General features: G+C 39.7%; 1 protein-coding gene across 3 annotated transcripts; it reads right to left on the reverse strand.

Annotated features, from left to right (window-relative positions):
* Window positions 1-2,094: 2,094 nt before the first annotated feature.
* On the reverse strand, window positions 2,095-16,495 carry sdhdb (succinate dehydrogenase complex, subunit D, integral membrane protein b). Of its 3 annotated transcripts, none has more exons than XR_005637173.1 (5): window positions 16,366-16,495; window positions 15,139-15,249; window positions 9,488-9,638; window positions 7,343-7,594; window positions 2,095-2,271 (listed from the first exon to the last, which is right to left on the reverse strand). XR_005637173.1 is itself a non-coding variant. In XM_039784527.1 (4 exons), the coding sequence occupies exons 1-4, from the start codon at window positions 16,412-16,414 to the stop codon at window positions 7,429-7,431; spliced, it is 477 nt and encodes a 158-aa protein (XP_039640461.1). In that variant the 5' UTR covers window positions 16,415-16,495; the 3' UTR covers window positions 5,963-7,428. The 3 variants fall into 3 exon arrangements, 1 of the variants encoding a protein (XP_039640461.1); XR_005637172.1 differs by lacking the exon at window positions 2,095-2,271 and adding an exon at window positions 5,959-6,036; XM_039784527.1 differs by lacking the exon at window positions 2,095-2,271 and having other exon boundaries at window positions 5,963-7,594.
* Window positions 16,496-16,684: the final 189 nt, after the last annotated feature.

The following is a 16,684-nucleotide window of genomic DNA, read 5'->3' on the forward strand; positions in this document are numbered from 1 at the left end:
CAGTAATGATTGTTTGAACCCGGCTTGTTGGCTGGTATTTGAAATGGTGGGCTAATCAGAGTTCTATGGTGCAGTTGTATCGGCAACTTTAAATCAATCTCTCTCGTTTGCTCGTTTAGTAAACCGCGGCGGAGGTGGGCATCTGCGCGAGTGTGTGTAGTGTAATGTTAGCCTATTTGTGTCAAGGGAAACTCAAAATTTCAGAGCACCCTCACTGAAACGTCCAGCAACCCCAAAGCACCAGCAAAAGAACATCTCTGGCGCCGCCACTGTCTCCTCTTAACAGTTGTTCTAGAGATGTGTCTGCTGCTAGAACTCTGTGTGGCATTCATCTGGTCTCTAATCTGAGCTGCTGTTAACTTGCGGTTTCTGAGGCTGGTGACTCGGATGAACTTGTCCTCAGCAGCAGAGGTGACTCTTGGTCTTCCTTTCCTGGGGCGGTCCTCATGTGAGCCAGTTTCGTTGTAGCGCTTGATGATGAAGTTTTCGCAATTTTCCGGACTGACTGACCTTCATTTGTTAAAGTAATGATGGCCACTCGTTTCTCTTTACTTAGCTGATTGGTTCTTGCCATAATATGAATGGTCCCAACCCCATTAATGAGGGAAGAAATTCCACTAATTAACCCTGACAAGGCACACTTGTGAAGTGAAAACCATTTCAGGTGACTACCTCATGAAGCTCATTGAGAGAACACCAAGGGTTTGCAGAGTTATCAAAAAAAAGCAAAGGGTGGCTACTTTGAAGAATCTAAAATATAAGACGTTTTCAGTTATTTCACACTTTTTTGTTAAGTACATAATTCCATATGTTTTCATTCGTAGTTTTGATGCCTTCAGTGAGAATCTACAATGGAAATTTAAGAATATCATGAAAATAAAGAAACACATTGAATAAGAAGGTGTGTCCAAACTTTTGGCCTGTACTGTATATTTACTGGTAATGTAAAAAAAAAAGACTTCATGTATTACTGACTGAATATACAAGTTGACAAGGATCAATGTTTATTAAAGGGTAACTACCGTTTTTTTTTTTTCTCAACCTGGGCCCTATTTTCCTGTTTTTTTGTCTAAGTGACTGATAGGAACAACAATCTTTGACATTGGTCCAGTATTAAGCAAGATCGCTGCAACGGTGAAACAAGCTACAATGTAAGTTAAAAGAGCAATTGTCCAGCTTGTAGTTAACTTCAAAAAAGTGCTCGTTTTGCCACTGACAGGCTCAGATTAATATTCTAAGTGTCTGACAACATTATGGAAAGGATCCCTTCAGAAGTAGACCTCCAAGCAGAGGCTCCTAGGCTGTGGAAAGTCTTGCCTCCCTTTCTACGTTGTGTGAATTCTGTCATTTTTCTTGTATTTTAATTTGTTGTATTGCATTTTATTGGGAAGCACTTTGCGATTTTTATCTGTGAAAGGTGCTACACAAATAAACTTTACTTACTTACTTCTAGCGTGTATAGAGCTTAGTTATATTAATGATATTAAGTTGTGGCTTTCACGTAACTTTCTTAATTTGAATGAAGATAAAACTGAGTGTATTATCTTCAGTACTTCATGCATGCCAAACGGTCCAGCTTTGAGTTTGGGAGCTCTGGCTTCATACACTAAGCCAGCTATCAAAAATTTGGGGGTTACATTTGATTGCAGCATGGAATCTGACAAGCAGATCAGCAATGTTGTTAGAATGAGCTTTTTGCAGTTGCTTCCCAGAGACTCTGGAAGAAATTACCCCCTGATATTCACACTATTACAGATGTAGATCCAAAATCAAAACCTATTTGTTTAGAATTTTAATACATAGTAGTGGTGTGACAATGTCCCTCTCCTCCTCCTCCTGTTTGTATGTAACCTTTTCTGTAAAATCAGAAAAGGTTTTCCATGTTTCATTCTTTTTATAGTTTGATATGTTGTTCTATTCTTGGTTCCTGATGAAAAGCACTTTGGATACCTGCTGGTTGCTGTAAAGTGCTATATAAATAAATGTTGATTGATTGGTTGAACATATTTTCACATGTAAATCGGTAAACCTTGTGTTTATTTCAACCAAAACTAAAGTCGTTATGGTTGGAAAAGTGGAAAGACGACCCAAAACGGCTTTTCATAGTTTTATTTTGTTTCTGTCGACTTTGAATATTCTGTCCTAGCAGTTGTGTCCTAACAATGCTTAGGCAGATAGCGAACAAGGAAAATGAATGAAGCTGATTTGACGTCTTCTTAAGTTGGAGATTTATTGAAGAGTTCACTCCATGCAGTTTTCTTTTTTGTAAAACTAAGGAATACAAACAAAAATATAATTACTAAATAGCCAAATATTCCTTTCACATTTTCATTCACGCACATATTAGCCTGTGCATACACACGCAGCTAGCGCTAGCATAACTTACACACGGAAAAAGAATGAGCTACGTTAACGCTTAATAACTATTATATTATCACATAAGTGTTAATTATGATATCTGCATACAACAACCTAAAGAACACTTACGGACGTGCTGCTCCAAGGATCCGACATGTATAGAACAGCCGTACAGCAGTATTTCACCATGACACGTGTGGGAACTAAACTCATCCACTAGTTAACAACAGTAACGTCACAAAATGCACTACCCATTTCCGCCACTAGGCAACGCTCTCGCACCAACAATGATGCACAACAGCCTAACAAAACAGGCTCAGAATACTTAAATTCACATTGACATTTCTCGACCAGAACATTGAACGAAGTGTATTTTACGATGCTAAAATTACTGTTTATTTTAGTTTATAATGCAATTTCGCGGATGTTTTTATGTTTAAAATCATACTCTTTAACAGAAAGGTCGACCTCCTTAGGGCCGTTTCACACTGGCTGCGTGGCGTGTCCGTTTTTATTTGGGCGCCCATTTTAACAGGTTAGCACACGCTTGAGCCGCGCCGAAAACGCGTGCATTCTAGAAATAGGACCGACGCCTATTTTTCACACAACACGCAAGCGTGTTGGAAGCGTTTCCAGGCAAAATAGAATAGGAAAATATGTTTATGTCGTTTTGACACAAATATATATTAATAAATGACATTTTGATGTTTGAAAGTCTCTAGGTTTTGACATAAATGCAGATATAAATGTAATTTAAAAAAATAATCGATTTTCAAATATTACACCTGTCAATACAGAAGGAAATATTCTGTAGCCTATTTTGCCGTCAATACTGCCGACGTTGTCTTTGCTGTAATCAAATCGGTATATATTTATGTTTAACATGAAGTATACTACTGCTTGAGTGCAGTTTATCAATGGGAAACATACATGTGTACAGACAAGGCTAGCAGCAGCAGCAGCGCTGCATCAGACACGTTTCTGGTGTGTAAAGACAGAAAAATCCACACAGCCGCCACGCAGCTGACACGCAACAGAAACGCCACGCAGCCAGTATGAAATGGCCCTTAGAAATCCTTTCCATAATGTTGTCAGACACTTAGAATATTAATCTGAGCCTGTCAGTGGCAAAACGAGCCCTTTTGTGAAGTTAACTACAAGCTGGACAATTGTCCTATTAACTTAGATTGTAGCTTGTTTCACCGCTGCATGGCGACTGCAGCGATCTTGCTTAATACTGGACCAATGTCAATTATTGTGGTTCCCTTCAGTCACTTAGACACAAAAACATAGGAAAATAGGGTTTTTCCAGGTTGAAAAAAACAGTAGTTACCCTTTAAACAAGTGATAAACATGGAATACATTATGGGATGATAATAGCAAGCCAAAGTGACACCAGTTTTAACTGCATGAACAAATAATTTACTCATTTATTATGATAAGCATTTATGTTACCCAGGTATGTTAAAGGTCCCATGGCATGAATATTTCACTTTATGAGGTATTTATTTTTTTTACATTAATATGCGTTCCCCCAGCCTGCCTATGGTCCCCGAGTGGCTAGAAATGGTGATAGGTGTAAACCGAGCCCTGGGTATCCTGCTCTGTCTTTGAGAAAATGAAAGCTCAGATGGGCCGATCTGGAATCTTCTCCTTATGAGGTCATAAGGAGCAAGGTTACCTCCCCTTTCTCTGCTTTGCCCGCCCAGAGAATTTGGCCCCCCCATGAGAGAGAGACATCATGGCTTTCAAATGAGCAAAGTGGCACCACCCTCCACCTTGCCCCTCCTCTCTCCTCCTCAATAGCTACAGACACAGAAATGGCACATCCTAAGGAAAGCTCATTGTGGGACTGGCTCTAGTGGCTGTAATTCTGCACCCAGGCTGAATTTCGGGAAAGAGACTTCAGATACAGTATTACGGGACCACTAAGGTCTATATAAAAGAGGCTTCAGATACAGTATTAGAGGACCACTAAGGTCTATATAAAAGAGACTTCAGATACAGTATTAGGGACCACTAAGGTCTATATAAAAGAGACTTCAGATACAGTATTAGGGGACCACTAAGGTCTATATAAAAGAGACTTCAGATACAGTATTAGAGGGACCACTAAGGTCTATATAAAAGAGACTTCAGATACAGTATTAGGGGGACCACTAAGGTCTATATAAAAGAGACTTCAGATACAGTATTAGGGGACCACTAAGGTCTATATAAAAGAGACTTCAGATACAGTATTAGGGGACCACTAAGGTCTATATAAAAGAGACTTCAGATACAGTATTAGAGGACCACTAAGGTCTATATAAAAGAGACTTCAGATACAGTATTAGAGGACCACTAAGGTCTATATAAAAGAGACTTCAGATACAGTATTAGGGGACCACTAAGGTCTATATAAAAGAGACTTCAGATACAGTATTAGGGGACCACTAAGGTCTATATAAAAGAGACTTCAGATACAGTATTAGAGGACCACTAAGGTCTATATAAAAGAGACTTCAGATACAGTATTAGAGGACCACTAAGGTCTATATAAAAGAGACTTCAGATACAGTATTAGGGGACCACTAAGGTCTATATAAAAGAGACTTCAGATACAGTATTAGAGGACCACTAAGGTCTATATAAAAGAGACTTCAGATACAGTATTAGGGGACCACTAAGGTCTATATAAAAGAGACTTCAGATACAGTATTAGGGGACCACTAAGGTCTATAGAAAAGCATCCATAGAGCACCATGTCATGGGACCTTTAAGGTTCATCCTTTACTGTAGGCTTTCCATCCTGTCCACTGTGCAGCAGTGTGACGGAACAGACAAGTAAACCAGCTTTGCCATGTGTTTTTCTATAGACTATTCCGGAAAAAATTGTGGAGACCACACACAAGGCCTTGTTCTACATGAAAAAAGAATGCACAAAAACAAACATCTATATGTTTGAGTCCTCTAAGTACAAGTCTCAATTCCTGGGATTTGAACCTGATGAAGACCCCTCTCTGATCAAACTGGTCTTGCATGCAGTGGATGAGTCTTGTAGGATATGTCTAGAGGAACCTTAACCCACCCGGTTTGTCTCATTAATGATACATTGCTATATGGACAACCTGCAGTTTTTAAAAATTTAAAAACAAGACTTGTACAGTACCACTGATTTTTCTCAAATGGGGGTATTTGTACACGTACAATTGTAATTGTATTACAATAATGTTAATTTAAAAAATACCATTCATGCATAATTCCTAAAATAATTATACACTATAATAATGATGCATTCATTATTATAGTGTATAATTATTTTGGTGATTCTGAACATGTGAAATGCATTTGAGCCTTTTTCAGTTACAATATTGTTGTCTAGTAAAACAATGTATTGTGCCTCTTTATGCAGCTAGCCATTGGTTTTTTCCACCCAAAATGTTTATGCCAGTGAGGGAGAACATTATTCAATATTTGTATCACACATTTATAGGCACAAAAGTCCAGATGACTTTATATACAGCATATAAGCATTTTTTATATTTTATATATATTATATACCTTTTGTACTCTTGTCATTGTATATATTGTGTATATTGTTAGGTCAAAATATGAAAACATCTGTAGAGCCAACTTTATTCCGCCGAGGCAGTTACAGTGCATTTTTCTTGCCACGTCTAATCCTGTGCGTATAATCTGAAAACACATTAATTAAAAACAGAAATTACAAATTGACAGACCAACACCAAACTTGTAAGCTCACAAACATTTACTGCATGAGCATTGTGACAACAGATTGAATCTAGAACTCCGATTTTACAGCGATGAAATCAACCTGTAATGCCTATTCCAGGAGTACAAACATAATTACTGGTATTAATAGCTGCATGCGAGGGCTGTGTGTGTACCAATTATATGCTAGGAGTAAATGTTCCAAGATTACATAACCGTTTTGATTAGCCAGCCATATTGAATTTAAGTTTTTGCCTTATTTGTGAAGATGTAATAAACTTACAAAAAACTGCCAAGAATTTGTATATGGCCTAAATAAATGTAATTTTTTTTTTATTAAATATTTTCAAAATGTGTCTTTTTCTTTAATCTTGCTATTTGCTCACTCTCACAGTGGAAAGTTTATAATTCATACATGAAGCACAACACTACTAAATGGTACAGGGGCGTTGATGTTACCGTCTGAATGATCATTTATCGGCAGAGGACGGCATTTTGCAGCTTTTGATTTCAGACCCTGCTGTGGATTATACACGGTTGGCTGACAAGAGCTTGTAGGCTGCCAGATGCTGTGCACAGGTAGGTTTATCGCTGGATGGCTTGAATTTATGATGCACTTCTGATCTCGCCTACCTTACGTTTAATCAACCTTCAATAGAGCAGCGGAGCAGATCTGGATGCAACAGGCCAATAAAAGCAAAAGCAGTCCGCTCTAATAGACACATTAGGTGGCTCTTGTGAATCCTTTGTACATGGGGGTGATGTGAACATACAAATACAGCTCCAATCTGTAGTGCTGCCCCGTTATTTCTGATGGGTTTATGAGCAAAGGGTAGTACGTAACACGTTGTGATTTAAATAACATACATTTAAGGAATCGGCCACAAAAAGGACCTGAACAGGAAAAAAATTAATTACATGTCAAACGGAACTATTCTGTAAGACTTTATAGAAGTCACAGCTGTCTTGTTGAAAACATGTATGTCCCCATTAAAGATAACGACTACATGCCAGGAAATTTGACATCTCTTATAGTTAGAAATGGTCGGGACATTTGAATTAACTGGACAACAGGCTGATGTAGGATAAATAAAGTCCACGTTGAACACAAATGGAAGCTGAGCTCCCACATAGAAGGGAAAATGGTTGCCACTTGTCGAGCAAGAACTTAAAAGACCAAGCCTGAATTGAGAGACATTAATTACACCCTTATGAATCACTGTAATAGTCAAAAATGATATATTTATATATAAGAATTTACATAGAACACCTTGAACTTTTACAATCAGCCCGGGGCGAGATTGCTCCCGTCCCAGTGTCCCGGTCCTCCCAAGCTTCCCAGTCCATAGTTGTACTTCATTTGCTCCAGAGCAGCGCGATGGCTTTGCAGATTCCCACGTCGTTGTAGTTGAAGTAGCAAAGACCAGCGAAGGTGACCGTGGACAGGAGGAAGAGGCCCGCATTGGCAATCTTCATCTTTGTGTCCCCATGAACGTAGTCTGTAAGCACCTGCCCAATACCCCTACAAGACAAAAACACAGAAATGGTGTTTTTATTTTATTTATTTTGGGCTTTTCCACCTTAAATTTTTTTTCGGCGAATGCCTCAGAATGCTTAAAGTTAGACCATCCTCCCAACTGTTGCGTCTCAAACACCTGGCCAATCTGTGCCTAAAGTCATATCGGTTTCGGGGGTGACAAAGATAGAGCTGGCTTCTAGAAGCAATAGCAAACACTTTTTTTATTTGATTTTTTTTGCAGTTGGGAACTAAACATTGTGCCATATTTGCTGAATTCATCCAAAATTGAGGGAATTGATTTACTGTTAAGTTGCAGATTGTAAAATCTGTTGTTTTCTCAACAGCGTTCTATTCAGCTTCCACCCACCGAAAACTAGGGTCGGTATCGTTTGGATTTTAACGATTTGAAATTCCAATACTGCTTCTCAATTCCTCAATTGGATTCTTTGAAATGCACTTTGGAGTCATAGATAACTTCTCACTTTCCAATTTCATGTACAAATGCTTGTACCTTCAACTTTATTTTTTTTCAAAGATTATTTTTTGGGGCTTTTCCCTTTATTACATAGAGACAGTGGATAGGCATGAAAGGGGGAGAGAGAGATGTGGGGGATGACACGCAGCAAAGGGCAGCAGGTCGGATTCGAACCCACGCCACTGCAGGACTCGGCCAACATGGGGCGAACGCTCTTACTGGGTGAGCCCCTACCTTCAACTTTAATTATTAAAAAAAAACAGATGTTTTCTTCTGAAGCTAGCCTGATAAATAGACCAGGCCTCTACCACCCTAATTCAAAAAGCTTAATGTCTTATTGAAGGCTACTTCCTACATTCCATAGTGCTATAAAATCCTGTTAGGCGCAGACTATGCTTATCCCCAGCCCCGGCAGAAAAGAGTAGACTTTCCAATCTTCTTATGCCTTAACCCGTGCCAATGACAACGCCAAACGACATCAGAGCAGTCGTCTAACTGCTTTAGGTCAAAGAGGACATGGCTTGACCCTTTGAGATACGCAACCGCGTCGAAAGCCGTTGCTCAATAAGACTTATCACTACTCCTGACTGGGATTTATAGCCTACGCCTGCCATGCTGTTTAGTCTGCGCTCTAACTGATGGAAGAACACGTCGCGGTGACGCTAAGCCAAAGCCAACGACTCAAGTCTACAAACACAGATGAACTAACTGAGGCTGAATTAATAACTGCTGACAGCTACGGCGAGATGGCTGAATCCCCCCCCACACACACACACGGCTCTTAAAAAAACTGGCAAACCACAATATAAAAGAACTATCACAAGAAGAGGAAATAGCCTGGCCTCTTTTTAGTTACAAACCGACCAGAGGAAAGACCTTTGCCTTGCTACATATTTACCAAGTAAAGAGGATGTGAAGCTATATCATTCAAAAGCTGTGGGTTAGAAATGGAATGTATGGCGCTGAGTCAATGTGTTAACCCTTGTGTTGTCCTTCGGGTCCCAGTGACCCGAAGGACAACACAAGGATTATGTTCTTCCCTTTACTTTGTTGAGAATTGCTCTCTAAACCCTGTTTCTTGTAAAGTAAGTAAGTAAAGTTTATTTCTAGAACACATTTAAACACAGTTTAAGCTGACCAAAATGCTGTACAAACAAGAACTAAGGTGCTGTATTAACCCTTGTTTAGAGAGCAATTCTCAACAAAGTAAACGGAAGTACATAATCCTTGTGTGGTCCTTCGGGTCACTGGGACCCGAAGGACCACACAAGGGTTAAATGTAATATTAAAAATAAAAAGGACAAGAAAAGCACAATTACAGAGAAATGATCTGTTTAAACTTGAATATGGATAGGATATCCTATGTTCGCACATACAAAACTTTCATCCTCAGGGTTCAGACCAGTGTTTGCCCATCTTACCAGTGGCCATGCAGGGTCAGGGCAGCAGCCAAGGAGTAGTCAACGACAGGACAGGGGTTAAAATAGGCTGCGGGTCCCATGGCCAGAAGCAAGACGCTCAGCACTCGCTCTGCCGTCCAGTGCAGAGAGGCGGCTTTGGAGCCGGAGCCCGCTGTAGAGCAAGAGAGACAGCAGCCTTAATTCTCTGCATGGCAAAAGTAAAAAAACAGCTGTCCCCAAACAAAGAGCTAGATAGTTAATCTGATTTGGACACGATTCCATTTACCTGGCTTGATGACACTCAAGAGTTGTGATCTATACACATTTAGAGTTTTGAAGGAATAGGTCAACAGTTTGGGAAATGCACTTTCTTGCCGAGTGTTAGATGAGAAGGTCGATAGTACCTCTTCTATTGTCTGTAGTGTAAATGTGAAGCTATCGCCAGCCATGGAACAATGGGCCCCCGAGCACAGACATATGAGCAAGACCCCAGACTGAAATGGCACCATGCAGCAGTGTCATTTTTAGTCGTTTTGTGTCTCTTTCAGTAATATTTTGCAGGTGAAGGCACAAAAATGACTCCGAGGAGATGTTTGCAGTCGTTTTGTGTTTCTTTGTTGGTCGTTGTATGGGTCTTTGTAGTAGTTTTGTGTCTGTGTGGTCGATATGTCTTTTGTTGTTGTTTGACTTTTAAACAAAGAAATTAGGGGGCCCGGTATGTCCTCTTAGTAATCCACCCATTCCGCCAGCAGCTGGCTATCTTAGCTTAGCATAAAGACTGAACATAGAGAAACAGCTGGCTTGACTCTGTCCAAAGGTAACAAAGTCAGCCTACCGGCACCTTTAAAGCTGACTTAACAGGTTATATCTTGTAATCTTTTTTTTTCTTCTTCTACTTCAAAACCCCGTCAACATGCTACCTGAGTTTCAGTACCAATGATCAAACTAATCTTTTTTTAGATTCGGTTGACAGGGGAATATAAACAATTAACAAAAACATGACAAATTGCTCAGTGTTACGGTGGCCCTGAGAGGCCACAGCACGCAACAATAAGACAACACGTGCAAATAAACCACAGCACTCAACAATAAGACAACACGTGCAAATAAGACAACACATGCAAATAAGACAACACGTGCAAATAAACCACAGCACGCACTAATAAAACAACACGTGCAAATAAACCACAGCACGCACTAATAAAACAACACGTGCAAATAAACCACAGCACGCACTAATAAGACAACACGTGCAAATAAGACAACACGTTCAAATAAACCACAGCACTCAACAATAAGACAACATGTGCAAATAAACCACAGCGCACACTAATAAGACAACACATGCAAATAGCCCACACCACAACGGAAGTGTTTCCAGGGGACACTTTTAAGTGATGCACATGTGCCTCAACCATTGGCTTTCCGGTACATAGACAGACCAACAACAGGACAATTTTAACAATTTTCACCATTTTATTCATCACTAAATTCACTTCTGAATACGTTTTAGGCGAGAAATGAACTCTTTAGATTTTGAATATAGGCAGTCTTGCGAAAATGTTTAAGTATCACAACACATGTCCATTTTAAGAGTAACCTGTGGTTAGCTGCATTTTCGGAGTTAAACTCCACAAGCGCTTGCAGGCTTAACAACCAGTCTATGTACCGGAAAGCCAATGGTTGAGGGCCATGTGCATCACTTAAAAGTGTCCCCTGGAAACACTTCCGGTAATGTCTTATTGCAGCGTTCTTATTAGTGCGTGTTGTCTTATTAGTCGCGTGTTGTCTTATTGCGCGTTGATGTGTTGTCTTATTAGTCGCGTTTGTTTATTTTATGCGTGTTATCTTATTAGTCGCGTGTTGTCTTATTTGGGCGTGTTGTCTTATTTAGCGTGTTGTGTTATGTTGTCTTATTAGTCGCGTGTTGTCTTATTTGCGCGTGTTGTCTTATTAGTGCGTGTTATTGTATTAGTCGCGTGTTGTCTTATTTCGCGTGTTGTCTTATTTGGCGTGTTGTCTTTATTAGTGCGTTTGTCTTATTGCGTGTGTTGTCTTATTTGCGCGTGTTGTCTTATTAGTGCGTGTTGTCTTATTTCGCGTGTTGTCTTATTTGGCGTGTTTTGTCTTATTTCGTGGCGTGTTGTTTTATTAGTGCGTGTTGTCTTATTTGCCGCGTGTTGTCTTATTCTTGGCGTGTTGTCTGTATTAGTGTGTGCTGTCTTATTTTACGTGTTGTCGCATTATGTGTGTGCTGTCTTATTTGCACGTGTTGTCGTATTATGTATTTTGCTGTCTTATTTTAACGCGTGTTGTGTTATTGTGTGCTGTCTTATTTACACGTGTTGTCGTATTAGTGTGTATGCTGGCTTTGTGTTGTGCGTATTAGTGTGTGTTGTCTTATTTGCGCGTGTTGTCTTATTAGTGTGTGCTGTCTTATTTGCACGTGTTGTCGTATTAGTGAGTGTTGTCTTATTTGCGCTTGTTTTTGTCGTGTTGTACGCCGTATTAGTGCGTGTTGTCTTATTTGCACATGTTGTCTTATTAGTGCGTGTTGTCTTATTTGCGCACGTGTTGTCTTATTTGCACGTGTTGTCTTATTAGTGTGTGCTGTCTTATTTGCACGTGTTGTCTTATTTGCGCGTGTTGTCTTATTAGTGTGTGCTGTCTTATTTGCACGTGTTGTCTTATTAGTGCGTGTTGTCTTATTTGCACATGTTGTCTTATTAGTGTGTGTTGTCTTATTAGTGCGTGTTGTCTTATTAGTGTGTGCTGTCTTATTTGCACGTGTTGTCTTATTAGTGTGTGCTGTCTTATTTGCACATGTTGTCTTATTAGTGCGTGTTGTCTTATTTGCGTGTTGTCTTATTTGCATGTGTTGTCTTATTAGTGCGTGTTGTCTTATTTGCACGTGTTGTCTTATTTGCACGTGTTGTCTTATTTGCACGTGTTGTCTTATTTGCACGTGTTGTCTTATTTGCACGTGTTGTCTTATTTGCACGTGTTGTCTTATTAGTGCGTGCTGTGGTTTATTTGCACGTGTTGTCTTATTAGTGCGTGCTGTGGCCTCTCAGGGCCACCGTACAGTGTAAAACAAGTTTAACAAGTTGTTTTGATACTCTATGCTGCACACACATTTTGGTCAGTCCTCAAAAAGTCTTGACGTCTGGTAACATTGGTTTAATATTCTCAATTTATAAATGAATGGATTTGTGGTAAAACATATTCATCAAAACAAGCCAAAGATGTATTAAATTAACAAAATGATGATGTCAATCAGGAAAAATAAAGACTCGGTAAACACGACTAAGAATCTAAGAGTAAGCTGAGCCGGCCCTTGGGATTTGATACAGTGCCTTGCGAAAGTATTCGGCCCCCTTGAACGTTTCGACCTTTTGCCACATTTCAGGCCTCAAACATAAAGATATAAAACTGTAATTTTTTGTGAAGAATCAACAACAAGTGGGTCCCAATTATGAAGTGGAACGAAATTCATTGGCTATTTCAAACTTTTTTAACAAATAAAAAACTGAAAAAGTGGGCGTGCAAAATTATTCAGCCCCTTTACTTTCAGTGCAGCAAACTCTCTCCAGAAGTTCAGTGAGGATCTCTGAATGATCCAATGTTGACCTAAATGACTAATGATGATAAATAGAATCCAGCTATGTGTAATCAAGTCTCCGTATAAATGCACCTGCTCTGTGATAGTCTCAGAGGTCCGTGTAAAGCGCAGAGAGCATCATGAAGAACAAGGAACACACCAGGCAGGTCCGAGATACTGTTGTGGAGAAGTTTAAAGCCGGATTTGGATACAAAAAGATTTCCCAAGCTTTAAACATCCCAAGGAGCACTGTGCAACCGATAATATTGAAATGGAAGGAGTATCAGACCACTACAAATCTACGAAGACCCGGCCGTCCCTCTAAACTTTCAGCTCACACAATGAGAAGACTGATCAGAGATGCAGCCAAGAGGCCCATGATCACTCTGGATGAACTGCAGAGATCTACAGCTGAGGCGGGAGACTCTGTCCATAGGACAACAATCAGTCGTATACTGCACAAATCTGGCCTTTTATGGAAGAGTGGCAAGAAGAAAGCCATTTCTTAAAGATATCCATAAAAAGTGTTGTTTAAAGTTTGCCAAAAGCCACCTGGGAGACACACCAAACATGTGGAAGAAGGTGCTGTGGTCAGATGAAACCAAAATCGAACTTTTTGGCAACAATGCAAAACGTTATGTTTGGCGTAAAAGCAACACAGCTCATCACCCTGAACACACCATCCGCACTGTCAAACATGGTGGTGGCAGCATCATGGTTTGGGCCTGCTTTTCTTCAGCAGGGACAGGGAAGATGGTTAAAATTGATGGGAAGATGGATGGAGCCAAATACAGGACCATTCTGGAAGAAAACCTGATGGAGTCTGCAAAAGACCTGAGACTGGGACGGAGATTTGTCTTCCAACAAGACAATGATCCAAAACATAAAGCAAAATCTACAATGGAATGGTTCACAAATAAACATATCCAGGTGTTAGAATGGCAAAGTCAAAGTCCAGACCTGAATCCAATCGAGAATCTGTGGAAAGAACTGAAAACTGCTGTTCACAAACGCTCTCCATCCAACCTCACTGAGCTCGAGCTGTTTTGCAAGGAGGAATGGGCAAAAATGTCAGTCTCTCGATGTGCAAAACTGATAGAGACATACCCCAGCGACTTACAGCTGTAATCGCAGCAAAAGGTGGCGCTACAAAGTATTAACTTAAGGGGGCTGAATAATTTTGCACGCCCAATATTTCAGTTTTTTATTTGTTTAAAAGGTTTGAAATATCCAATAAATTTCTTTCCACTTCATGATTGTGTCCCACTTGTTGTTGATTCTTCACAAAAAATTACAGTTTTATATCTTTATGTTTGAGGCCTGAAATGTGGCAAAAGGTCGAAAAGTTCAAGGGGGCCGAATACTTTCGCAAGGCACTGTAGATACATTTGGCTTTCCAGAGAAAGCCTCCACCCTTTCGTCAGTCTGTAAATGACCCACTAACCTGAATAGTGGGCCACAGTGGGTGAAACCTGCTTGTATAAAGCAGCACTTAAATGAACCTGGTGTCAAAATTCTGCTACCACTCTGGCATTTATGGTTGATGATGACAACAAAACACCAGCCCTACACTATAGAGGCCGTCAGCCACCAGCTGTCATGTCAAACTGGGGGAAAAAAAAAAAAAAACTGCTCCCTGCAAACTGGGAGACACATACACACACTCTACTGAAAAGACACTAAACTGAATCAATCTGCATAATTGCAAAAACTAATCAAAAAGATCCAGTTTGACACAAATCAGACTCCCTTTCCTGTTCATTAGTATTAATATTGGTCCATTCTCTGCAACCAGAGTATAGTCAGCTGGACTTTGACCATTTTAACATATCACATGCATTACACTATGTAATGTTTCATGATACTTGGACTGAGCATTACTTGGTTTAATGAAAATGTTTACTTGTTGAAACTATGTCACAGGTGTTGTATCTAATCGGTGGTCATTTCCTGGGCTGTGGTATGTCACACTGTTGGTTTGCTAAATATAATAATATGGTTTTCCTGTTTTTCTGTATACTCCCTGTAGCCTATTTACTACTACTGCGTACTTCCATTTGTCAACACTGACCGTACAAAGCCTGTGATGCATGAATCTTCGCTGTCAGCTGGTAGGGCTGCTCCTGGTATTTGTGTGGTACAACCAGCGGCCTGGCCAACAAAGTGCTTTGGTAGAACAGAGCTGAAGAGAAAAAGACAACAAATTATATTTCCAAATGGGCACATATGATGAAATTTAATCACAGCATGAACTGTAAACCACAAAATAAAACTATAATACAATCTTATAAAAGGCACATCAACTCAGCGCAGCACTGTGGAGATAGGTCTGGCAATGCCAGACTACTCAGCACAAAACATATGTTTTAAGGCAAAAGATAAAGACCAATTACATTAACAACATATTCTGCTCTGTTCTGTCACTAACATATGATATATTGAAAACTTTTTCAATATATGAAAAAGTTTCTTTTTTCTATCTTGAAAATATGTTTTTACTACAGTAAGACCAAGCACTCTTAGCAGCATTAAAACAGATTTAGGTCCCACATGTTCAAAACAATTAATTTTCGTTTCGCAAATACAGACTTAAAAATAGCATAAATAATAATATCTCATATATAATTTGTGCTGGATGGCAAGGGATTTTTCTTTTTAAAAGGGTTGTATTTTTTGGCACTGAAGCAGCAATAAAATAAATGTTTTACAGTTGGAAACAGTTGACCCAAACAGTCAAAGGAGGGCGACGGCGAGCAGTCTTAAAAACTTAACATGAACTTTTACAAAAATAGATTCTATGCTGAGCTCTTTGGTAGGATTTGTAGATGCCGAATTAAAAACAGAGTCTTGTTATCTTAGAAAATATCTGTTGCAACGTTTTACCTGGTATGTAACTTTGTCATTAAGTGTATTAACTTGTAATTCACAAGCGTCTGACTAGTGTTTGGCATACAGTTCTGCGTCTCTCGTGCGAGTAACAACGTCATGGACAGTGATGTCATCATGGTAGCAAATTTCAATTCCCTCTCAGTGCGAATCAATGTTTACGGTGTTAGAGAATTAAGGTTACTCGCCATTAGCTAGCTAATTCACGTTAAGTTACCAGTGGTGGTACGTACACTAAAGGCAGGCTTGTTAACTAAAGTCGTGAACTTGAAATAGTACCCTAGTCTCTACCAGAGCTGATTTGCTCGTTCACGTTCGACCTCCCTTCTGTCAAAACGCCCTGCTTTCACACTTAAGTTAGCACATATGTTCAAAAAAGACAGAAACACTGAAAATAGACAGAAATACCCACGTTTGACTCCTCTGCGACACACAGAACCCAACCTGACGATAGCCGCCATGATAATCAAGGTCACCAGCACAGTTACCCGGATGTAGATGTTGAGTGAGTAGTCAGCGGCACAAAGATGTTGGATGTTTGAGAAGATCAGCAAAGCGTTTCATCTCAGATTAGAATCAGAATCAGCTTCAATGGCCAAGTAAGTGTGTATAGTGTACAAGGACTTTGACTTTGGCTTTTTGTTGCTCTCAAAGAACACACACAGAAATAGACATTTAAGCTACAAACAAGGACAACAAAAATGAACAAGGTAAACAAACATTTGGCTACT

Source organism: Perca fluviatilis, chromosome 2 (assembly GCF_010015445.1).
Source record: "Perca fluviatilis chromosome 2, GENO_Pfluv_1.0, whole genome shotgun sequence".
In the NCBI taxonomy this organism is placed as follows: domain Eukaryota; kingdom Metazoa; phylum Chordata; class Actinopteri; order Perciformes; family Percidae; genus Perca; species Perca fluviatilis.